The following is a 26,658-nucleotide window of genomic DNA, read 5'->3' as shown; positions in this document are numbered from 1 at the left end:
AGAAGAGTACAGATGAAAAGGGTCAGAAGAGAAGAGTACAGATGAAAAGGAAGGAAGGGAAAACAAAGAGTACAGATTAAAAGTGAAGGAGGGGAAGAGGAGACTGCAGATGAGAAGGAAGGAAGGGAAAAGAAGAGTACAGATGAGAAGGAAGGATGGGAAGAGAAGGAAGGAAGGATGGGAAGAGAACAGTACAGATGAGAAGGAAGGATGGGAAGAGAAGAGTACATATATGAAAGAAGGTAAAGAGAAGAGTACAGATGAAAAGTAAAGATAGGAAGAGAAGAGTACATCTGAGAACTAAGGATAGGAAGATAAGAGAACAAATTAAAAGGAAGGATCAGAAGTGAAGAGTACGGATGAAAAGAAGAGTACAGATGAGAAGAGAGGATGGGAAGATAAGAAAACAAATGAAAAGTAAGGATGGGGAGAGAAAAGGTCAGATGAGAAGGAAGGATAGAAAACAAACAGTACAGATGAAAAAATTATGATGGGAAAATGAAGAGTACAGATTAAAAGAGAAGGATGGAAAGAGAAGACTGCAGATGAGAAAGAAGGAAGGGAAGATAAGAATACAGATGAGAAGGAAGGATGGGAAGAGAAGAGCACAGATGAGAAGGAAGGATGAGAAAACAAAGAGTACAGATGATAAAGGTAGGAAGGGAAAAAGAAGAGTACACATTAACACTCCATAGATAGAAAAAAAAAGGTAATAGGCAAAACTGACCCCCTAACATTGCGTTTAAAAACATTGCAGCAAACATAACGCCAGCAATGTAGCGATCAGCATTTCATGAATGTCTGTACAGCCATTGCAAGTCAAGACCATCCAAGACATGTGACTGATTTGTGGATTAGTGCCATTACAAGTTTTTGGCCAGCAGATGCTTTGAGTTAGTTGGTTAGCCAAGAGGGTTATACCTGGCCGTAAAGGAAACCTTAGCTAAAAAAAAAAAACATGAGTTTCACTTACCTGGGGCATCTACCAGCCCCCTGCAGCCATCCTGTACCCTCGCAGTCACTCATGGCTCCTCCAGTCCCCCGCTGCCAGCTAATTTCGTTTCGTCATGCGTACATTTTTACGCATTGCACCTGTAACGCGTAAAACTGTACTTTTTAATGTCCGCAATAACTTCCTGCACCAGCAGGAATGCGTAAAAAAGTACGCATGGCGGCCGGCCAACTCCCAGTCGGCAAAAACAAAACTAGCTGGCGGCGCGGGACCGGAGGAGCCACGAGTGACTGCGAGGGCACAGGATGGCTGCAGGGCGCTGGTAGATGCCCCAGGTAAGTGAAACTCAATTTTTTTTTTTTTAGCGTTAAGGTTCCCTTTAAATAATGAAAAGTGGGTAGATACTCTCACCACAGACACGGTGCAGAAGAGGAAACATACAGATGGACACACTGAGTTCTGTACCCACCTGGTAGAGGGCCAGGGAGTGCCCATATCGCTGCAGGGGGCCCCGCAACACCAGCACAACATTCCAGATGCTGCTCTCCACATTATAGCTGCAAACAAAAAGAGAGAGCACTATTACAAAGTTTAATGGGAAGGTGAAGTGAAGGTGAGGTGAGGTTTTCTTTATTACAGTCTGTTTTGCCACTGGAACCCAAACTGAGGAGGATATGGATTTTTCCTTTTAAAATAATACAAGTTGCCTGACTCTCCTGCTGATCCTGTGTCTCTAATACTTCCAGCCGCATCCCCTCAACAAGCATTCAGATCAGGTGCTCTGACTGAAATCAGACTGGATTAGCTGCATGCTTGTTTCAGGTGTGTGATTCAGCCACTACTGCAGCCAAAGAGATCAGCAGGACTGCCAGGCAACTGGTATTGTTTAAAAGGAAACATCCATATCCCTCTCAGTTAAGGTTCCCTTTAAGACATTTAAGCCATTAAAATGATACATATATTGTTTTTTTCAGGACAGTCTAGGCATTCTTTGGGTAATATTTTTTTCAAGAATTGTTTTATTTCACATGCATTTTATCAGGAAAAATTAGGTGTAAACTCAAAAATTACAATTTTTTTCAGGTTTCGCCCTCCCCAATTTTTATATAACATGGACCACACTTTTGAAACACCTTGAATACCTTATTTTTCTTGTACCGGTTAAAACGATACCATGCATGCCCTATTTCATTACTATTTGGGCATTGTCGCCAGCCTGTGTGCCTGTAGCGATTACATGTGATAGATAGGGCGCACAACTTAGGGACCCGAGGCTGTACAGATGCTTTGCTAGGCAACAACCTAGTGATGCATATATACAGCGTTGGATCCCCAAGCTGTCCCCTAGTGATCGCATCCAATCACTATGAGCGGCAGCCATTACAGGGGTCCATGAATCTTAAAGAGGAACTCCAGTGATGATAATGTAATAAAAAAAAAAACAACAATAACAATAACAATAATATTTATATAGCGCTTTTCTCCCTGGGGACTCAAAGCGCTGTGACCCTGCATTATGCAGTCTCAAAGGCTAGGGAAAAGAGGTGAGTTTTTAGCTTTTTTTTAAAGCTGTCCAGAGAAGGAGCCTCTCGTACTGATTGTGGAAGTGAGTTCCATAGAGTAGGGGCTGCATATGAAAAGGCCCGAGCACCAAATGTTAAGTGTATCCTGGGAATAACCAGCTTCATCTTGTTGGCAGAGCGGAGGGTGCGTGGAGGGGCATAAAGTTCCAATAGATCCGCTATGTATTTGGGTCCCATGTGGTGTAGAGCCTTGAATGTCAGCAGGCAGATCTTAAAATTGATTCTCCATTTTACTGGCAACCAGTGAAGAGTTTGCAGTACTGGGGTGATGTGTGAGCTGCGGGGGGCATTGGCTAGGAGTCTGGCTGCAGCATTCTGTACTAGCTGTAAGGGGCGCAGAACCTTATCTGTAGATCCGATTAACAGGGCGTTGCAGTAGTCTAGGCGGGAGGATACAAATGCATGAACCAGGGCAGGTAGGTCTTCAGCTGGGATTAGGTGTTTTATTTTCGCTATATTTCTTAGATGGAAGAAGGAAGACTTGACGACAGCTGATACCTGCTGTCTGAGTTTTAGATTTCCATCCAGGATCACCCCAAGGTTTCGCACAGAGTCTTTATACTGTACAGTATCTCCCCCAATTGCTAGTTTGAGGTGGTGAGCGTTTTGAACTTTATCCATCATGTGTGGACCACCTACCACCAACACCTCTGTTTTGTCAGAGTTCAGCCTCAGCCAGCTGGTGTTCATCCAATTTTGTAAATCCACTAGACACGCATTTATGGATGCTGATGGGTCTTGGGTGCCAGGCTTGAAGGACAGATACAGTTGTGTGTCATCTGCATAACAATGGTATCCTAAACCATAGTTCTGGATTATTTTGCCCAGTGGGAGCATGTAGACTGCAAAGAGTAATGGTGATAGTACAGAACCCTGTGGAACTCCATAGGCAAGTGGCACTGGATTAGAGTAGTGTGTGCCCAGACATACTTGCTGTGTCCTGCCAGATAGGAAGGTCTGAAACCAGCTAAGAACAGTACCCCTTAGGCCACAGTAATTCTTCAGTCGCTGGATTAGTATTTCATGGTCCACAGTATCAAATGCTGCTGACAAGTCAAGAAGAATCAGAATTGAGCAATCACCCTTGTCCCTTGCAGTAAGTAAAGTGCTTCATTTTTACAATAATTATGTATAAATGATTTAGTCAGTGTTTGCCCATTGTAAAATCTTTCCTCTCCCCGATTTACATTCTGACATGTATCACATGGTGACATTTTTACTGTGGGCAGGTTATGTAGCTGCTGCTAGCTGTTTTGGCTGTTAGAGACAGCTGTAAGCAGCTATTTCCTGTCTCTGAACATTGTTACATTGTGGCAATTTGCCAGGAGCACCGCGGTCCTCAGAGCTTCTTGTGGGAGGGGTTTCACCACAATATCAGTCATACAGTGCCCCCTCATGGTCTGTTTGTGAAAAGCAATATATTTCTCATGTAAAAGGGGGTATCAGCTACTGATTGGGATAAAGTTAAATTCTTGGTTGGAGTTCCTCTTTAAGGCCAGTTATAGATCAGACAAGAGATTGATTGATTAATTAGGTAGGTGTTTCTAATTCATCCCAGGAAAGAAAAAAAAACTAATGTTTTTCAGTGTCACTAGCTTTTAACCTCCTGAGCGTTACGCCGCTCAGGAGATTTTTGTTACTTTGTGCCCCAGGATTAATTAAATTTGCTGTAATGGCTGCAAAACCTTTAGCTTGCACTAGGCTAGCTAGTACAAGTGTCCGGCACCCCCCGATCCCCCATTTATACATTACCCAGCATGGATGCAGCGATCAGCGCAGCCTCCCCGGACAGCTCCGGTCTTCACTATGAGGAGGATCATACATGACGTCATGCGCAAACCCGATCCTCCCCATAGTGAGACCGGAGCTGTGCTGGATCCAGGCTGGGTAATGTATAAACGGGGGGATCGCAGGGGATCGGGGGGGGGGGGGGGGTGCCGGACACTTGTACTAGCTAGCCTAGTGCTAGCTAAAGGTTTTGCAGCCATTACAGAAAATTAATCCTGGGGGACTCCTGAGGACAGAGAGCGGTATGCCCAACACAGTGTCAGGCATACCGCTAAGGAGGTTAAAAGGAGTTTTAAAACTTTTTTTTTCAACTTTATGCAGCAATCACTCACTATTTAGTGCACAAGCGGCAGGCATGCACACGATTGCAGCAGCAGCTTTTAGTGCTGGACGTGAGTCTCAAGTCCAGGAATATTTAGAGGAGCAGATTTGGACATGAGACTCACATCATGGAATCTGAAATAGTTAGAGACTTATCGCAGGCACAGCAGATCGAAGGCAAAGTAGACATTAGGCCCTGCTGTACACAGTAGGAGCCTTGTTGCTTTCCCTGCCACACTACACAACAGAACGAAATACGGTAGTCGCAATGCATGTTATGGGTGTCTTGCACCGCATACAGTGAAGCATACAGTCAATGAAAAGCATGCTTCACTGTCACGGTTAATGCATGGATTATGTAATAACACACTGCATGTAGCGTGTTGCGATATTGTAGTCCATTGGATCACATCGCATCAGATACACTCCGGATGTCATACAGACTTACTATTACAGTGTGACTTTCTGCACAATGCCTCCATTACGTCACTCTGTAATGACCCACTGTACGGGATCTTAGGTTACTTCCACACTATGCAAGCTGCGTATGCTGAAAATCAGGATCACAGCAGAGTTGAAAAGCCACATTGCAGGCATCACAGACATCCAGTACAGACGTGTGCTTCACCACAACTCTAAACATGCCAGTCATCCTGCAAACGCATACTAAGCCGATGGCATCCACAGAACCGCTAATGCACTTCCACGATTCCTATGTTAAAGTGGCAACCCTGGTGAATTACGATTAGGCGATTCTGCATCGCAGTCGCTGCAAGTGGGAAAGGGCCCTTACAAGTGAAGCTAGCATTGCTTCACACCGACCTGCTATTTTTAAAATAAACTGATATCGGGTAAAAGAAGTCTGGAAACGGCAATTAAAGTGGACCCAAATTAAAAATACAATATTTCAGAAATAAAATCTATTTTCTAAATTATAATAATAAATAGCAGCCTTTTTCAGCTGCATGATGATAAATATAAAATGTTCAACATTTATTGGAGGAACCCCTCCCTACCTTTCATATTGCCGTGACAGAATCCGACAGACTGGTGGGGGAGTTAAAAAACAAAACACAGGCTGCTACTGATGATGTCACAGGGGAGGTGATCTCAGCTTGTGTGAGATTTTACATAGATGTCGCCCTGTGAGGGAGGGTAGCTGATGACATACACACCCATGATGTAAAACCTCCTACTAAGCTCAGAAGTAATGGCTGCCACCTGTATAACCCAAGTTATGAAAAGAGAAGGGTGAAAAGCATGCACTGAAATGCTTTAAGGGGTGTTTATTTATCTTTGTATGAGTCAGAGTGGTGCAACTAAATATTTTGAATTAAAAAAATGTTTGGTTTGGGTCCGCTTTATAAGGGAACCTGAAGTAAAAGGGATATGGGGGCTGAAATATTGGTTTCCTTTTTAACAAAACAAATTGCCTGGCAGCCCTGCTCATCCTCTGCCTCTAATATGTTTAGCCACAGCCCCTGAAAAAGCATGCAAATCACGTCCTCTGACTAAAGTAAGACTACATTAGCTGCTTGCTTGTTTCAGGTGTGTGATTCAAACAGAACTGCAGCCGACGATCAGCAGAACAGCCTGGCAACTGGTATTGTTTAAAAGGAAATAAACCTGGCAGGCTACATATAACTCTTAATTCAGGTTCACTTTAAGGACCAAAATCTCACTCTATAATGAAAATATTTTTTATAATAAGAACAGGTTACCAGTTATCAGCCTGATGGAAATAATGATGTCCTACCTACATGATCAGATTATACTTTTATTTAACCACTTCGCCCTATCTGGACGGATATATCCGTCCAGATGGGCACTGCTGCTGCAGCCGTGTGGTGCGCGCGATCGGGCGCGCGCCCGCGCGCGCGATCGGGCGCGCGCCCGCGCGCGCTCCCGCTGCCTCCCGCTGCCCCCCGATCAGTGAATGGGAATATAATTCCCATTCACCGATCTAAGTCTCCGGCAGAAATGCCGATGCTTTCTCATCAGAGAGCGCGGTATTTCTGCCCCCAGGAAACATCACCTTCTTCTTATAGTTCCTAGATGCGAGATCGTTCGCATCTAGGAATTTTTTGAATGTGGCCATCTTGTGGCCAAATAGTAAACTGCAGCCACATACCTAAATTAAATAAAAAAATACATTATATTACATCTAAAATTAGCTATTTACCTCCCAAACTAAAATTACCCAAATACATTTTTGTATTTAAAAAAAAATAAAAAAAATTACAATAAAAAAAAAAAAAAACTACATAAATAGTTACCTAAGGGTCTGAACTTTTTAAATATACATGTCAAGAGAGTATCTTATAAATTTTTTTTAAATTATAAGCTTATAAATAGGGATGGACGCAAATTGAAAAAATGCACCTTTATTTCTAAATAAAATATCGGCGCCATAAATTGTGATAGGGAAGTAATTTAAACGGTGTAATAAGCGGGACAAATGGGCACATAAAATGCATGGGTTTTAATTAGTGTAGCATGTATTAATTTTAAACTATAATGGCCAAAAACTGAGGAATAATGATTTTTTTCCATTTCTATCTTAATCTCCCTGTTAAAATGCATTTACAGTAAAGTGGCTCTTAGCAAAACGTACTACCCAAAGAAAGCCTAATTAGTGGCGGAAAAAACAAGCTATAGATCAATTAATTGTGATAAGTAACGATAAAGTTATTGGCGAATGAATGGGAGGTGAACATTGCTCGGATGCTTAAGATTTTCGACGCTGTAGGCTGAAGTGGTTAAGCTCTGCACACTGCTTGGCGTGACTTACTTGAGCACCATCTGAAAGGCGCTGTAGTTGAAGGAGTATCCGCCTATCACCCACATGAACTTCCCGTGCATGACAGCTTTGTGCGATGCCCGGCCCACCGAGGGACTGAAGGGCTTGACATTGGGAAGGATCCAGTAGGACTCAGTGGAGGGGACATTGAGGGAGCAATCTGGACCTGCAAGTGAGGAGAGAATGAGGCCATCAGTAAGGTGACATTCTGGACAGCAGTGCAGCAAAATCAATTCTAACATCAGTCAGAGATGAATAAATAACAAGATGGATACAGAACACTTCCTGGCCACCATGTGGCAATTCTCAAATAAGAGATCACTGACAAATATTTGGTGGTTATCATATACATCTATTCTGTGAGCATTGCATACAAGTTATCTAACGCCAGGCCTTAGCCAGGCTTAGGCCACAAACCAGAGATTAGAATTCCCAGATAGCTGATGGGGACCCAGAACTACCAGGGCGGTATAAAGGGCTAAGGGCTTGTTCACACCTAGGGCGTTTGAAAATCGCCTTAAAAGCGCTTGTGCAATGAATCCTTATGGGACAGTTCATATCTGCGCATTTTATCTGCTTTCTGCCGACCAAAGCGCTTCCTGCACCGATTTTGCTACAATGGAAGGTATAGGAAAAATGCAGAACGCTCACAAATTCGCTTTTGCGGCGATTGCGTTCGCGCTTTTAAGAATAAATACATTGTATTTATTATTTTCCGGATCAGCGTTCACTTCCTGACTTGAGCCAGGAACTGAAAAAATAAATCGCTCTGCAAAAGAGTTTTGAAATATGCTTTACACAAAATTGTAGCGCGCAGGTAAGCGCAGGGAGAGGGTAAAACATCACTCTCAAAATCGCATAACGCGGCAGTCAGTGATATTGATTTTAGAAGTGAACAAAGCCTAAAAGAGCCCTAAAAGTCCTCTTACTAAAAATCAATGCAGAGTGTAATTTGCCTTCTTATAACAGAAGAGATTTGTGATAATTCAGGTTTAAAACACACCTAAAGTCAGAGGTGTATGGAGGCTGACATATTTATTTCCTTTTAAACAAAACCAGTTGCCTGGCAGTCCTGCTGATCCTCTGCCTGTAATACTTTCAGCTATAGACCCTGAACAAGCATGCAGCAGATCAGGGGTTTCTGACATTATGGTCAGATCCAACAAGATTAGCTGCATGCTTGTTTCTGGTGTGATTTAGACACTACTGATGCCAAATAGACCAGCAGGGCTGCCAGGCAACTGGTGTTGTATAAAAGGAAATAAATATGGCAGCCTGTTCGTCTCACTTCAGTTGTCCTTTAATTGAGCAACGGTGTTTTCCCATGAGGCATTGATTCCGGATATGCACATTTTCTCTTTATGTTCCTGAAGCCAGGCTCACATCCAGAACTGCTGGTATGTAGTGAATCTAAAGCTTATAAATCTTATGGAGCCACATTAAACCAACATGCATACAAGCCTGTTTCAGGCTTTCTGGTCACCATGAGTGCATGGCAGCAATTGGTGTGAGTTACAAGGATTTGTATTTCTCCTGTATAAGCTATAATATCAAATTCCATCTACCCACTGCTCACTGTGTCTATTATTTAGACAACATGCATTCTGCATTGCAGGCATTCCAATATAATCATAAATGTGTCTGCTATAATTCAGTCTGTCTAGCTCAATTTCTTATACACCATCGAGGAGAGGGAAGCTTGTGATCTCCCCTCCCACAGTCCTGCTCCTCACTGATTGGCTGAGGGCAGTTCAGTGACAGGGTGAGGCTGAGAAGGGAAATACACCTCAACCCTCTGCAGAAGCTGCAGAAATGTGACCTATGCTGTGCTCACATGTGTACAAAGCAAGCTAGATATGACAGTGCAGATTCTAGGAGGGGGGGGGGGGGGAGTAAGGGAGGAAATTACATCAGGATTATCTTCATTCACAGGCAATAAAAATGAAAAATTCCTTGAACAGTTTTTTTCTGCATTTACCATTTAAAATTGAAATCAAACCGTGGACAGTACAATACATATGTTATGTAAATAGGACATGCATTTATATACTTATATGTGTTTTTTTTCCCCTGGGTGGTATGGCTGACCCTGCTGATTTAACCAGCAGGCTTAAGCTTCATACACACATTCAACTTTAATTTACCAATTTTACCATGTAATAGGAGGGCCAACAGATTTTGAATACTATGAACAGAATGTGCAGGTGTGCTTTAATACTACAGGGAGGCGGTACAATGTACTAATCATTCGCCAATCAAAATTGGATGTATGTCTGCACCCTAACTTAGCTGTCTTTCAAGCCAGTAGAAATATCTGTTGAAAGCTGGAAATAGAGCTCATGTCTGGAAATGAGACAACAGAAGGCCTGGAACCCACTAGAGCATTTTTTTGAGCATGTAGGGCCCTTTCCCACTAGCAATCGCAATCACAAATCAAAACCGCCCGCGATTGTGATTTTTAATTAATTTTGTTATGCGATTGCGATTTTTCATTTGCACTGCATTGTCACTCTTGAAAATCGCTCCAGAAAGCGACTGCGATTTACAAATCGAATCATTATAGTGGAAAATACTACTCATGATTTCTATGATAAAGTAGCAACCCTAACGATTTAAAAATCACTAGCGATTTGCAATTCAGCTGTGCAATGGAAAAAGGCCCTTACGGAGGACTTTCAATCGCCAGCGATTTCCCTAAACGCTCTGCCAATGTAAATGGATAGGACAGTTTCCACTACCTTAATTGCGATTAAGGTAATCGCAATCGCAAGACATGCAGCATTTTGGGAGCGTTTCCATTTTAATGAATTGTATAGGAGCAGGGAAATCGCTAGCAAAATCACAAATCCCTAATGATTGCGATAGCGTTTTGCGCTTTCTAGTGGGTTCCAGGCCAAAGACACCATTCCCACAGGGATATCAAGTTCCAAATGCAAATTTTCAAGCTTTTATGTGCAAGTTTTTGCATACCTCTAGCATTATTGACAATCCTTACGTGGAAAAATGGATGCATGGTGCAAACATCTGTAAAAAAACTGGATTTTTTGGGGGGGGTCAGGAAGTACAAATGAAAAAAAAAATGGCAACTATTGAATGTAGTGTAATTTCATTAACCATTGAAATTGTACAGGTTTTAGTATGCATGCACATTCAATCTCAGTGGAAATGGTCCCTGAGGCAAATGCAAGGCACGGATGTGTGCATCTGGGAGATATGTCTGAACTGCCCGTTTTGAAGGAATGTTTCCTGTTGCTGAACAGGGATGCAAATAATTGTTGAGTCGATACAAATGTACATTTTCTGGAAACTTTTGAAAATGGAACAATCAAATGCTGCTGCTGTACACCAGAGGGCAGCATGAGAAAAAAAATGGCATCTGCACACATTGTGACATATTAGATACAGCCACTAGAGGGCAGCATGAGATAAGGAACCCCAATCCAATCCAAAAAAAGCTTTATTGGCAGGACCAAATACATTTAGCATTGCCAAAGCAAAACAAAGCAATAACATGGAGTTGTACTTTGTACTGGTTGAACTCGATGGACGTATGTCTTTTTTCAACCAAAATAACTATGTAACATTGGGGGGGGGGTTGAGGGAATAAGGGAAGGGTATATAGTCCATCAAAGGATGTGGAGAATGTAAGGGACAATATGGGGGGCTGGTATATACAATCCATAGGGGGTGTTGGGGGTATACAGTCCATGTGGTATCATGTTCCTCTCAGTTGGAGGCAGGCTGTGACATGTCGGGCAGCTATTTGCACAGTGGTTTCCTCTTTCCCCAGTAGGATGTAGAGTTTCCTCTGGAAACTGGTATCTGCATACATTGTCCCATACTACAGACACAACCGCGAGAGGGCAGCATGAGATAAGGAAACTGGCATCTGCATATATTGTCCCATACTACAGACAACCGCTAGAGGGCAGCATGAGATAAGGAAACTTGCATCTGCACACATTGTCCCATACTACAGGCAACCGCTAGAGGGCAGCATGAGATAAGGAAACTGGCATCTGCATATATTGTCCCATACTACAGACAACCGCTAGAGGGCAGCATGAGATAAGGAAACTTGCATCTGCACACATTGCACGACGTACCCTTCCACTGGGACGTCGTCTCAGATCCATCCCCGCCAAGACCACTAGGCGCATGAACACCTTCTTCCCCCAAGCAGTTCTCTTGTTGAACTCACTGAACTCAAAACTCCTCCCCCCGGCCTACATTCCGGGGACACTTTAGCCCCAGGCATCCCCTCCTCTCAGCTGTAAACTCGGACTGAAACATGGACCCCCACAGCAGCAATCCCTTTCCCCCCCCCCCCCCCCCCCCCAGGACTCTAATTGAAACTAAGATTCTTTAAATGTATGTATGTCCTGCTTGCCTTCGCTATGTTTGCAAACATGTGTTGTTATATGTTGCGGATTTACTCTTGCCATGTGAACCACAAGCAATTCCGGGTACACCTCTGGTGTGCTTGGCGATAATAAAGATGATTCTGATTCTGATTCTGATTGTGCCATACTAGATACAACCACTAGAGGGCAGCATGAGATAAGGAAGCTGGTATCAGTCAATCTGAGTACCTCAAACAATGCCTGCCAAGCTGAGCTGGGTAGATTCCCACTACTGCTTGAGATACAGAAGAGAATGCTGTCATACTGGGCCCACCTACAGAGCAGCAGCCCTGACTCACCACACTACAAAGCCATGTTGCACAATGCAATGAAGACCAAGAAAAGCCATGTGCTTTGAACAAAAATTGTCAACTCTCTGCCCCCTCCAAACCCAGATCCACATCTGATCCACATCTATCAAGAGCCCAGATAAAGCACACTACAGCCAAGAGGAAAATGTAGATAAATGGAGGAGTGTAATAAAACGGTCACAAAAGCTAACCATATACCAGTCCCTACAAAGAGAATATAAACTGGCCCCATATCTGGAACATCTACAGACTGAGCGCTCACAACCTCGAAATAGAGTCTGGGAGACACATACAAATGTCCAAACCCAGTCAGGAGAGACTATGCCAACACTGTGAGCCTCGAGGACAAGAAATCACTTCCTGCTGCACTACACCAAATATACTGCAACCAGGGAAACCTTCTTCAAGAAATTGATGGAACTATTTCCAGACTTTCACACATTAGAGCAGAGTTCCCCAACCCCATCCTCAAGGCCCACCAACAGTACATGTTTTGCAGAAAACCACACACAATCACAGGTGAGGTAATTAGTGTCTCAGCAGAGCTGATTAACTACCTGTGTGGGTTTATACAAAACATGCACTGTTGGTGGGCCTTGAGGACAGGGTTGGGGAACACTGCATTAGGGGATGAGAAAAAAAAACTCTACACTCGACAAGAAGAATCCACAGTGACAATTGCAGCAAACAACGTCACAGCAGACTGAGAGGAGCATAAATGAACTATAAACCTAAAAATGTCCATGAACTGCTTACCCATTGTACTCCCACCCTACCCTGTTCTATGTTCCCCATTTCCCCCTGCTTTGGCAATGCCTGTATGAATGTTGGTCATGCCAATAAAGCTATATTTGATTTGATTTACAATCGCTAGAGGGCAGCATGAGACAAGGAAACAGGCATCTGCACAAATTGTACCATACTAGATACGACCGCTAGGGGGCAGCATGAGATAAGGAAAGCAGCCAACAAACCATACAAGGTAACATCAAGTGGACACTTTTTCCTGCTCTTTATGGGCGTTTCTCATTATCATAAATGATCTGTTCTTAAGTTTGGTTCACACACTTCAGGTCTCTTCCAGCGAGTTGGGCACCCGATGTGGATAGCAGCCAACTGGCTACTACATAGGAAATAATAGTTATAGCTGATTGGCTACAAATACGTTTGGGTGCCAGGGTTAATGTTAGGCATTAGATGGGGGTTGGGGTAGTTTTAGGCACTAGGGGGGGGGGGGGGGGGGGGTTCAAGTGAGAATGGGTGCTGAGTAGTCCATAGTAAAATATTGTTAATGTAAATTACCGATTTTTACTAGCAGTACCAACCAGTGCCCAACTCATGCAGCAGCTCAACAATACATAATCATGTCTAGGTATGTCCTCCATACCATGAGAGCTGAAGAAATGTCCTCTAGTACAGGACTCAAGGATACACAGATGAATCCACCCTGTATGTATTTTGAGAGTTTAGCATAATTCCTCCTCATCTGTGACTAAACACAAGTGAAGTTTGATCTCTCAGCTGTGTCAGCTCAGGAATCTCAGCAGAGCAGCTAATTTGTAAACACAGGATGTTAATGCGTGCTCCATCAGACAAACATCTCCTATTATAAAGTGATTAGGGTCTGGAATACCTGTTATTCTTCCAGGGAGAGATTAAAAAACGGGAGAAGCAGCAGCCTCTGATGGTGTAGTATGTAAAGTAATGGAGAAAGGACCACAAGACGAGGACTGATATAAGATACAAAAATAATTTATTCAAAAACACTGGGCAGCGGGTTTCGCCGGATATCCACCCACTTCCTCCGGTCACTAAAACAATGTCAACAAAAAAGTGAATTGGCTTGGAGCGCTCAGAGCCAATTATATTAAAGAGACTGTAATAAACAGAAAATATCCCCTGGGGTGGAACTCACCTCAGGAGGGAGAAGCCTCAGGGTCCCAATGAGGCTTTCCCCATCCCTGTAGCTGCAGGCAATCCAGCGCTGGCTCCCTTGTATCCTCCGGCAATCCTCCCCCGACAAGGCTTGATATATTTACCTTGCCGGGATCCAGCACAGGCACAGTAGCGGCTCTTCTTTCAGGCTAGGCGGAAATAGCCGAACCCGATTGTATCCCCTCTACTGCGCAGGCGCAAAACGGCTCAAGCCAGGGCAGTTGAGTGGATCGATTGGGTTCTGCTATTTCTGCCTTAACCCGAAGGAAGAGCGGCTACTGCGCAGGATTGCGGAAGGTGAATATTTACACCGCAGCACTTCAGGGGACCAGGGCAGGCTAACCGCGGCACGTAGGAGGACGGGGGAAGCCATGTTAGGATCCAGAGGCTTCCCTCTCCCATGCTAAGTATCTCTGGAGCATTTTTTTTTCTTAAGTACATATATTCTTTAACACACCCTTTGGGGCGCCTCCCTTCCATTGCCTCCTAATATCAGTCCATCTTTGACCTTTGTCCTGAATGGCCATATACTGCAGCTCATTCCTATTTCGATACATATGGTGCAGATGATTTTGACATGTATATCTGTTACCATCCAAGGCTAGTGTACAACTTTGTTTCCATGTTTAGGGCGGATCAGAGAGATTCAAATATTTCCAAGTTCATGCAGGATTATGTCAATTTGTATACAAATTTATGCAGCTTGAAAATGGACCAATCAAGTCCCACCCGGGTTTAAATTGATTGGTCTATTTTCAAGCTGCATACATTTGTATACAAATTGACATAATCCTGCAGGAACTCGTAAAATATTTGCATATCATTGATTACTCCTAGTTTAAGCCCCTTTGGCTCAGATGGCACAGTTAGCATTCTGCACCCCACTCTCCATTCCCAGCCCCCATTCTGAAGCTGCAATGAAATATGTTATGGAATGGACCGCCTCCCCTGCCAGACAGACCCACCTTGCCAGCTATCGTTGCACACACACAGCTTCTCCCCGGTCAGGTCGCAGTAGCCGTGGTCGGGGCTGCCGCAGTTGTTCTTGCAGTAAGGCATGTCGCAGGCCTCACCCTTCCAGTACTTGTCACACTCGCAGTACACCCTGCTGGGGACAGAGCTGCTGGTTGTGCACTTGCCGTGTCCCGAGCAATTGTTCGGACAAGAGTTGATGCTGCACAGGAGGAAGGAGCAAATTAGACAAATGACTAGACACTAGAGTAACTCCACTGGAAATAATCATACTGTTTTATGAAGTGTAACAGACATGTGATTCACTTATACATACGAGTAGAAGATGTTGAACCCGGTCAAGTTGTAGGCTGCGTCGCTGAAAAAGTGCAGCAAAGCATATCCTGATGTGGTGACCACTTCCGGTACAGTCTCATTACCTGCTGCCTCTGGAACTATCAACCCACTGGGGGAGAGAAAGAGAGAAGGGGGGGGGGGGGTAGAGGAGGAGTGAAGGAAGAGGCCAAGAGAGCAGGAAGAGAAACCAAGAAGAGGGGAAGAAAGGAGGAGAAAAAAGGGGGGAGGGGGGAAAGCATAAAAAGGGGAAAATATGGGTTTGTTAGGGAAAGGGGGAATCAGAAAGAGAGGGGAGAGAGAGGGGAAGGGATGGAGGGTTGGGGAGACAGGGAAAGAAGAGTAAAAGGAAAGGAAAAAAGACAATAAGTTAAAACATTTATCTTAAGTCTTTGATGATATGTTGTTGAGATGCAAGTTCAAGCAGGATTACGCACATTTTGTATGCAAATACATGCAGCTTGAAAATGGACCAAACGAGTGGACTCACTTTTGCTTCATTCTATTGGCCTATTTTCAAGCTTAATAAAATTTGCATACTAAGTTTGCATAATCTCTCCTGCATCAAATTGCATTTCATTGAACATCCCTAGTAGTGAATAGTAACGCCCATTGCTCTCCCACAGTGATCTGGGGCAGAAGGCTGCGTGACATCATAGCCTAGACTAATATCACTGGAAGGGCAGTGTTGCATGGCAGTATACAGCTAATTATCGTTTTAAGAAGCATTGCTGATGCTGAAACCAAGATGAATGAAGCAAACCCGTGTGCCTATTACAAAAAAAAAAAATGACATACATAGCTAAGTAAAGAGATGCCTCTACATGGCCTAGCTGCTTCCTGATCCAGCCATAAGCCCACTATTGCTGCACAGGGACCTCTGAGTATATCCAACAACAGCTTGTCCGATATGTCCTTGTGGCTGCGCTCCCCTCTATGCATGTGCAAGACCCTCTTTGTGGCCGCACTCCACTTGTGGAAGAGCTGTTTCCTGCTCCTACACTGGCGCGGCTGCCAAGAGGGTCCTGATTAGTGGTGGTGGGTTTGAGGAGGACATGGGAAGCCTCTGAACTGTCCTGTAGATTTCCTTCACTTAGGTATCTTTAGCTTTTTTTTTGAAACTCACAGGTTTGCTCTAACATAAAAATGGGTACCATGAATAATTTATCATGTTCTGTTAGGAGTTGTTACAGGTGCTCTTGAAAGCAAACCAGTGACATTCTAAGGGGGGGGGGGGGGGTCACATACCTCGGTGGATGGGCCATGGGACCCCCATCCCAGCTTGCGGAGAACGTCACCGCACTGCACAGCTGTAGGACGGCTCGTGTCTGTGCAGTAGTACAGAGCTGCCACTTGGGCTTGGTGGAAATGCTACTGCACAGGTGCCAGAATTCTGTGCCTGCGCAGTGCGGTCAAGCTCTGTCAACAAACCCTTGTCGGGCTTCGGGGAGTTCTAGTGCTGGAGCGGCAAGGTGGAAAGGTGCAGAGAAAGTTTCTGCATTCTCCAGAGGCTTCCCTCTTCATGGGGCACTTTTTCCACTACAGATAATCTTTAATATGTGATGTGAGGCTTAATTTTAACTGTATTACATGCACAGCTCAGGTTTATACTCCTGCCACTGCTGTTCCTGTTGGCCTGTGTGCCCCATTTGTAGGCAGTATTGGCTCACGTGTAGCTCTGAGTCTGGCTGGTCACATCATAAAGTAATTGGAGGGGTGCGCAGAAGGAAAGAAGATTTTGTGGCCTACTTTGCAGACACCTGGGGACACCTCGTCGCTTCATGAATCAATAGCAACTCCGCTGCCTTCACTTCTCATTACCCAGAAGTGCTCGGCCACCTGGTCTCTGAGGAAAGGGCGGCGAGCAGATAAAAAGGGACGCGGCTGCTGATCACACAGCTGTGCGCTACAAGCTCACTACATGACAGCGCTCCCGAAATGATCAATGAATGAATGCTGCATCAGCCCTTCCTTTATCTCCTCTGTTCAATAACAGCTTCATGCCTAAAATAAACCGATCAGATAACTGAACGGGAATGCGCCTTGTGCACTTAATTTAAAGCAGGGATGTCAAACTGAAATACAAAGTGGGCTGAAGTTGAACACTAGGACCAAGTCGCAGCCCAACCTCGATGTCTAGTGTCTCTCTGATGTCTAGTGGCCGCTTCCTTCCCCATACAGTTCCCTGATGTCTAGTGCCCCCCTCCCTCCCCTATACATTTCCCTGGCGTCTAGTGGCCCCCTCCCTCCCCTATACAGTTCCCTGGCGTGTAGTGGCCCCCTCCCTCCCCTATACAGTTCCCTGGCATCTAGTGGCCCTCTCCCTCCCCTATACAGTTCCCTGGCGTCTAGTGGCCCGCTCCCTCCCCTAAACAGTTCCCTGGTGTCTAGTGCCCCCCCTCTCCCCTATACAGTTCCCTAATGTCTAGTGGCACCCCACCCTCCCTTATACAGTTCCCTGGTGTCTAATGGCCCTCTTCCCTCCCCTACAGAGTTCATTGGTGTCTAGTGCTTTCCCCCTCCTTCCCTCATATGGCTTCCCTAGTGATCTAGGGCTCCACCCTTAATATAACCTCCATGGTGGTGCAGAGTGGACCAAATATAATGCAAAGTGGGGAAACCACTTTTCAAAGACTATTGCAGCCAAATAGATCAGCAGGGCTGATAGGTAACTGGTATTGTTTAAGAGAAAATAAATACAGCAACCATATCCATATTCTCTCTATAGTAGTCCTTTAAAGTGACCATGAACACAAGTAAAAAAAAAAGTCACACTGAACTTACCTGGGACTGTGAGGTCTCTGGGGGTCCTCTGGGCTCCCTTTGTTCTCCTGCTGATGGCTTAAATAGCTGCGCAACTTGGCTGGGAGTCATGAGCAACTGCGCATGTGCGGCCCTCATTCTCGAGAACCGTGCATGCGCAGAACACTCGCTGAGACTGGCCCACAGACGGGACACACATGCGCAGTTGCTCATGACTCCCGGCAAGTTGCACAGCTAACTGAGCCATCAGCAGGAGAGCAGAGGGAGCACAGAGGATTCCAAAGGACCTCATGGACTGGTGGTGGAGGGGGGGGGGGGGGGGATAGGGCTGGAGGAAGGTAAGGTACGTTAAGTTCCATGTGGCATTTTTACTTGTGATCGGGGCCACTTTAAGGAGCCATTCATTTCCAAATGTGACGCTGGGCATGATTTTATCAGGTTTATTCCAGACTTAAATTGTTTGTCCAATTAAACAAAAAAAAAATATAATAATTACCTTTCACTAACCTTTTCTCAGCCCTCACAGTATTCTGATATATCCCAGGTGATAGCTGCAAACTGTTGTCGCCTAGTAAAAATTCATTTTCAATAAACCACAGACCGGGTCTGCTAAATCACTAAGGTTATCCAGTAAAATCCATCCGGTAGAATTATAGCAAATAGAGCTGGTCAATTAGATCCTAATAATTCTGTCTTGCATGCAAATTTCATAGAAATTGTTTGCAGTTTGGAACTGGGCCAAAGAAAGGCACCGCCTGTCAATGTTGACTGAACCAATTCCAAGTAGCTTACAACTTGCATTAAATTTGCATGCAAGTTGGAATTATTTGTATGTCATTAACCTGATTGCAAATCAGGCCAATGTAGTGTTTTCATTCCATACAAATGATATGTAAAGCAGGTACAGAACATGCTCTATAGGATAGCTGTCACATGACTGACCTGAGGACGGCGATGAGAGGGGAATATATGGAATCTCCATCATACACATACATGTGGTCCCAGCTGCACTCTGTGGCAAAGTGGTTGAAGCGCAATCTCAGGACAGCATTGGGGCTGCAAAACAAAACAGAGAAAATGTTAGTAGTGTTCTCTATAACAAAGAGGCCCTGTCCTGTACTCACTACCAGGTGTATAGCTACAAATTACAGGAACTCCAGTGCTCTCCCCAGAAATTTTTTTCCAGCCGGTTGGCATGAAAAAGTAGGCAAGTGGGGCGAGTTGAAAGAATGCAGGGCCGATGCTTACAGCAGAGGAGAAGTTGAGCTGATGATAGTCGCGAAAATCTTAAAATTTAAAATACATGTAAACATATTCAGATATGAAGACTTGTGATCCTAATTTTCAGACAGCACAACACTTATGTATACTGTGAAAGTATCTCCAGCCTCTTATTCACGAGCAGCTGAAGGCGGTGAATTCACCACCTGTCAGCTGCTCCTGTTTACTGACCTTGCGCTTGCTAGCACTCGGCATGGGCAGTGGACATGCACCTCAAGCCCCCATGAAGTTGCATCTGAGCATGCCGGTTGCCAACCTCAGATGTGACACTTAACTGCCGAGTATTGCTGCTGGCCTCACACACATAGCGTTACCAAATGCTGCAATTCGGTTGCTTGTAACTGCAGGTGAGTGCCGCTTGTGGCCGGGAGGGGCAACCACTTGACAAACCAGCAGTTCAACTGCCCATGGAAAAGAGGCCTAAAGGTGGCCATACATCTAGCGGTGATGGGCAGATTCGATCAAGAGGCAAATCTCTCTCTGATCAAATCTTAAGGTGGCCACACACGATACAATCAAATGATCCAAGCAATTGATAAACATGATCGTATTTCCCCCAAAATCGAAAGCTTTATTGTTTTTTCATTTAACTGAAAAATCCGATCGGAGTTCCTGTTTTTTTTATTTTTATCGATCCGGAATTCTGGAAATTTTTCTTCAATTTCTCTAAAGATTGTATGGTGTGTGTTAGATTGTCAATTTATTAATGTACACAACCTAGCAATTTTCTCAGTTTTCAATCATTTTTATCATAATTAGGGAAAAATTCAACATAGGTGTGTGGTACATTGGTCAAGATTTTTGAATTGTTACAATTAGTCAAAAAAATTGATTGCAATTCTTAAATTGAACAGATATTATAAAAATTGTATGGTGTGTATGGCCACCATTAGAGATAGATCTGTCTGCTGGCCATACACCGCAGGCCGATTCCTGATCAATTTAATGCTGAAATCTCTCAGGATTTGGCCGAGACAACCGAGTCTGCCGATACCCCCCTAGTGTATAAATGTGACCCCATGTGTGCATTTATACATTACCTGTCCTGTGTTGCCCACCGTGCGGTGTCAATCCATTATTGGAAACCCCAACTCTTCCGTTAGCGCTATACACGCCACACGAGCGCAGGGTTCTGAAGACGGATTGGCACCATGTGGTGGGCGACACAGGACAGGTAGGCTCCTTTTACACCTGATCCACTGCGTTTGGCATACGTATGCGTTAGTGCGCCTTGGTAAGCGTTAGTGCACGTTTTTCCCTTAAATGTAACAAAAACCTATTTGATACAATCCCCACATGCTGGCATCCGCAAAAAAAAAAGTACAGTACTAGTTATTGCGGATGCCAGTGTGTGGGGACTGTAACAGATAGGGTTTCTATTACATTGGGGGGAAAAATGCGCACTAACGCATACCAAACGCAGCGGATCAGGTGTAAAAGGAGCCGTAATGTATAAAAGCACAAACCTGGGGCACACTTATACAACATTAGGGGAGCAGCACTGGGGGGTTTTGTCACTGGTCCTGATATTGCTGGCTGTTACTGCCACACAGCTGATCATCCCAAAATTGGTCGTATCTTCGATTGGGCATGCACTTGGTGGCACCGATTTTCATCCGATTCGATAATAATTATCGGATGGTCGGAAATATCGAATGGTCGATTGGCCGCAAAGTCGAGATAGATATATATATATGTCACTGGAAGCGAAATGGAGTAAGTGAGCCAGCCAAAGTAGCGTGGACAAACGGGAGCGCCGCAGCGGAGACGGGACGCCGATACCGCAGTGGAGGTGACACCGCTAGGCTGACAGTTAGCCTGATATGCGCCAAAGCCATCCTTGTTACGTGAGTGCAATCCAGCGCAGGGCAATAGCAGTTTTATAATGGTTTTACACTATGTTTGTTTTTATTGTGATTTTTTAAAAGTGAAAACTTTTGATTAAACCGTTGGAAATTCAATGCTGCAGATCGTTGGCTACTTGATTTATGCGAGAGACCCACCTGAAAATTGAGGTGGATTGCATCTGGTGAGCTTGTTATCTTAAAGGGATCGTGTGTGGATAAAATCGCACTGTGTGTACACGATTGGAGCACCGTCACTGGGGTGTTTTTTATGCTTGCAATTTTAGCAGTAATGCACTATGTTGAGAACTGTTTGACTTTGCAGGTTGTATGTTAAAGAAGAGGAGCGCTGTCTTCATATTAATATTAAGACTCATTGTGGACTATTGATAGCGAATACTCTGGACTGTGATCTGATTTTTTAAGGGTACATCACTGTGCTGGTGGGCGCATTCTGCACTATCATAAGATATGAGATATGTATAGCCACCTTGAGTTTTTGCATTAATTTAGGCTGACCAGAATACACAATGTGTGGAAGCATAGGTGGCATTTACTTTTAAAAAAAAGAGGGTAAAAATGTATACAGTAAGGATACTGCATTATTTATCAGGGTCTCGTTCGAACACATTTTAAGTACATTTATGTATAAGTAGCACAAAACACACAAAGACAACAAAAACACCCACAAAGCCTGCTACCTGCTGATCGTAGGCGGCAGAACACGTAAAACTCTTGCAGGAGCAGAAAAGGGAAAGCACTACTCTCTTAGCTTATTTTAAAAAGGCCATTTTTCCACTAAACATCGCAATCAGTTCAAACGTGCAGTTATATTTGAATGTTCCCTTTCTCACTGTGCACATTTCAATGCCATTATTGTGAATTGGGGGGAGGGCACTAGCCATTGCCAATTCTAATATCTATATATTCTCTAAAATGATAAGATGATGTCATGTGGCCGTTTTAGACATAAAAGCTCCCCACCCCCACTTAGCATAGGACAGTAAATTAGCAGCAGGTGACAGGTCCTCTCTCAGGCACAGCGCAGTGACTTCCGTGAGACTAGGAGAGGCTGTCAGAAGGGGGTGAAATCAGGCTCCCCGCTGGCCCTGGCCGTTGCATAACTCTTACCCTGACGACAGCTCATCTACCCTAAACTGCAGTTTCCGTGGAAACCAGATCCAATGATCTGTAACTCAGCGAGAAATGTTAACACTGCAATTAATCGTCGCTTAGGTCACAATTTTCAGCGCTGTGATGCTTGTCAATAGGTTGGTGTGCTGGTAGGTCATCAAATCGATTATACACAGACGTGATCAACAATTTTCCTTTATACTCCACACACATCAAATATCACATATAAAATAATGAATGCAGCATGTCAGTTCCCACTGGAACACAACCTACACACCGCCGTCAGTGAGCTCCTAATGTATGCAGGACAGAGCATCCCATAATGCACTGCACTGTCGTGAGAGAGCGTCTCCCAGGAGCATGGAGCATGTGGTGACATCATTTTTCACGATCCTATAAGAAGGTGTGTCTGGAGACAGGACAACTGAAGTGAGAGGGATATGGAGGCTGCCATATTTATTTCATTTTCAGCAATACTAGTTGCCTGGCTGTCCTGCTGATGCTCTGCCTCTAATACTTTTAGCCACAGACCCTGAACAAGCATGCAGCAGATCAGGTGTTTCTGACATTATTGTCAGATCTGACAAGATTAGCTGCATGCTTGTTGCTGGTGTGATTCAGACACTCCTGCAGCCAAATAGATCAGCAGGGCAGCCAGACAACTAGTATTGTTTAAAAGGAAATAAATATGGCAGCCTCCATATTCTTCTCACTACAGTTGTCCTTTAACCACTTCGCATCCAGACCTTGTTTCCCACTTATGGACCAAAGCAGTTTTGACAGTTTAGCTATTTCCTTATTTAATCAGAAATAATTTTATCTCTACTTATAACACAGAAATGAAATATATATTATTTTTTTTCAAGACAAACTAGGCTTTAATTGTATGCCATTTTTTACCCTCAAACAATTTTTTGTTTTCTATGAATTTTAATGGGAAAACAAGGAAAAAAGAATAGAAAAAACACATCACAAAACTTAGATTATGTTCCTGTCACAATTTATGGTGAAGATAATTGATTCTTAAATAATGCTACAGAGTGTATTTTTCACTAGGAACTGAGAAAAGAAAGGTATTTTTAATATTAAAAATCAATCTCATTAGCTCAGGAAACATATATTCCGTTCACCAATTAGTGCTGCATAAGCTGCGTGAGACTGTTTGCACATGCTCAGTACGGGTGTTTTTTTTATTATTTTAGGGGCGGAGAGGAGGCGGGGAGAGGCCGCTACGTAGCCAGGCACATGGCTACTTGGCATTCACTGCACTTGCAGTGTTTACTCTTTGGAGCGGCCGCTGATTGGCTGGCGGGACCACGTGATGCGGAGAGCTCCACTCACGTGGTCTCCGCAGCGCCTCCGACAGAGCAGGCGCACCAAGAGCTGCTTGTAACGCGGCTCTTGGTAGCGTCCTGCTCCAACACTACCAGGCGTTGCGTTAGGGGCACGTTATGTGCCCTATAACGTCCCCTAAACGCAACGTCCTGGTGTGTAAGTAGCCTTAAGCAATGCAAGTTGCCTGGCTGTCCCACTGATCTTGCGTCGATTTAGCCATAAGAAGTATGTAGATCAGGTACTCTGACTGAAGCCTGACTGGCACAGAGAGGGACAGCAGGGTATATTCCCACCCCCCAATCTTTTAGATTGTAAGCTCCCAATTCTGCAACTTTTATTACCGATTTTGTACTTTGTACTGATCCTGTATTTTGTACCAACTCTGTATATTGGTATACATAATTGTCTGTATTATTTTGTAACCCATGATAGTTTCTTACTTTGTACTGCGCCACGCAATATGTTGGCGCTTTATAAATCAGTAATAATAATAAAAGGGGGGACACTGATAAAACAAAGGAGAACAGTGAAGGCACAGAGGAGGATAATAGAGGCGCAGATGGGTGGACTGGTAGCACAGGGGAACGGGGAGACACTGGAGGCACAGGGGGTAAAGTAAAGGCACAGGGGGTAAAGTAAAGGCATAGGGGGTAAAGAGGTGACATGGGGACAGGTGACACAGAAGATACTGAAAGAACAGATGCGGCACAGTGTTCCACCATACATATAAATGCACATAAAGAATGAATATACGAACCCAATCTCATTCCTTAACCTGGAACTTAATGCAGCAGTACTTGCACTTGATTGGTCAGTTTCCAAGCTACGTAAAAGTAACCTAATATTTGAATCAACTGCATTTTTTTTGTTTAATGCATGGTACTAATTGACAGTACAGCAGCACACTTTGAATATATTATATGTACCCAAAGTAGTGATGGAGAGAGATGCAGTTTCATTTCTCTGTGTGCTTACAATCTGAGGATAAACTATGAATTCTCCATGGGGAAGCATGCAACTGAATTGATCATGTGACTGGTTTTCACTTCTCTAATGGGCATCCGCTAATAAGGGGATAAAAGTTGGGGGTGATAAAAAAAATTGCACCCTACAGGAAGAAAAATCACAGAGACAACAGTAGCCCAAAGGTCGCAGTATGTCACAGTAGTGGGAGAATATTGTAATGGCCCATACTCACGGGCAACTTTTTGGGCCTGTCGCCAGCACACGTGAGCGTGTGGGCGACAGCTCCTCTCCAGGTCCCTCCGCGTACACACGCGGAAGAGGGACCAGCGGTGCGACGGAAGCTGTCGCCGACGTTCCTCCTCCCCCCCCCCCCCCCCCCCGCCGGAAGCACCGTATTCCTCAATGGAGGTTGCTGTCGCTAGTCCACGTACTCACGCGGACTAGCGACAGTTGCGGAGGAGTTGTGGCGGCAACTGTCACCAGGCCATTGAGCAGTTCAATCGCCTGGCGACATCAGCGACGAGAGACAGTTCGGGGTGCGCGCCCGTGTAACGGCGCATACTCACGGGCGACCTGTCGCCGCAACACGCACGCGCCGCGTGTTGCGGCGACAATTGTAGCCCGTGAGTATGGGCCATAAGAGTGAAGGTAGATTATAATCACAAAGGTGAGTTGCAGATGGGCAACCAACCACTGAAAGTAGGTGGAGATGTAAAAACCCCACTCCACCCGGAAACCAGGCAGAGCTGGTGGTGGTCAACAACAACCACCTCAAGTGACCTGTAAATGGTCCAAGAGGGATGTTTCCCCTCAAGTATTTTATTACTCCTGGGCGCCTCTTTTCCCTATATCAGCTAATAAGAGACTTACAAACGAATTACCTGACCAAACTGGTCACATCTTTCTGCTCATAAACATTGCTGCAATCGCGTTTACAATTGCTGCAATTTTGCCACGATTTTAATGCAAGTGAAGGGTAAAACCTAACGTGTCATGTTTTCCATTAAAAAAAAAATATTGCCAAATTAAAAACATCTTTTTTTACTTGCCAACACCTCTCCGGCATATAAAAATGAGTTTTGATGATGTAATAAGTGTCCACAATAAAGCAGGAATAGAGTGAGGGAGAGGGGAGTACTCACTAGCCCTCGATTAGCCACGTGCACTTTGTCTTGTACTTGTAGTTGATTGGTCCATCTGTGAGGAATCCTGAGGGTTCTGTCAGCCTGTAAACAGATAGCACAGGATCACCACTACAGAAACATACATCAATATTGGCAATACATGCAGACAAGACATTATTATTATCATGGCTGTAAAATGTTGCATGGTATTAAAGAGACTCCGTAACAAAAATTGCATCCTGTTTTTTATCATCCTACAAGTTCCAAAAGCTATTCTAATGTGTTCTAGCTTACTGCAGCACGTTCTACTATCACCATCTCTGTAATAAATCAACTTATCTCTCTCTTGTCAGACTGGTCAGCCTGTGTCTGGAAGGCTGCCAAGTTCTTCAGTGTTGTGGTTCTGTGATGCATCTCCCCCATCCAGGCCCCTCTCTGCACACTGCCTGTGTATTATTTAGATTAGAGCAGCTTCTCTCTTCTCTCATCTTTTACAAGCTGGATAAATCCTCCTCTGAGCTGGCTGGGCTTTCACATACAGAGGAATTACATACAGGCAGAGCTGTCTGCACTCTGCAGGAAGAAACAGCCACTTCAGTGGAAGATAGCTGCAGGGGGAAAGAAACACACAAATGATCTCTTGAGATTCAAAAGGAAGGCTGTATACAGCCTGCTTGTGTATGGATGTATTTTCTATGTGTGGACATACTGTACATCAATCTACTTCCTGTTTTGGTGGCCATTTTGTTTGTTTATAAACAAACTTTTTAAAACTGTTTTTAACCACTTTTAATGCAGCGAGGAGCGGCAAAA

General features: G+C 44.3%; 1 protein-coding gene across 2 annotated transcripts in view; it reads right to left on the bottom strand.

Annotated features, from left to right (window-relative positions):
• Positions 1-26,658, bottom strand: part of ATRNL1 (attractin like 1) — a 903,042-nt gene that overhangs the window by 723,007 nt on the left and 153,377 nt on the right. For both annotated transcript variants that reach the window (XM_068257926.1, XM_068257927.1), the window contains exons 2-7: positions 25,864-25,947; positions 19,104-19,217; positions 15,382-15,510; positions 15,059-15,267; positions 7,436-7,610; positions 1,422-1,509 (exon numbers count right to left, since the gene is read on the bottom strand). In XM_068257926.1, coding sequence (XP_068114027.1) covers positions 1,422-1,509; positions 7,436-7,610; positions 15,059-15,267; positions 15,382-15,510; positions 19,104-19,217; positions 25,864-25,947 — 799 coding nt within the window. The remainder of the gene's footprint in view (positions 1-1,421; positions 1,510-7,435; positions 7,611-15,058; positions 15,268-15,381; positions 15,511-19,103; positions 19,218-25,863; positions 25,948-26,658) is intronic.

The sequence above is a fragment of the Hyperolius riggenbachi genome, chromosome 10 (genome assembly GCF_040937935.1).
Source record: "Hyperolius riggenbachi isolate aHypRig1 chromosome 10, aHypRig1.pri, whole genome shotgun sequence".
Lineage (NCBI taxonomy): Eukaryota > Metazoa > Chordata > Amphibia > Anura > Hyperoliidae > Hyperolius > Hyperolius riggenbachi.
The sequence above is the reverse complement of the archived record's forward strand: the minus strand, read 5'-3'. Positions and strand labels throughout refer to the sequence as shown.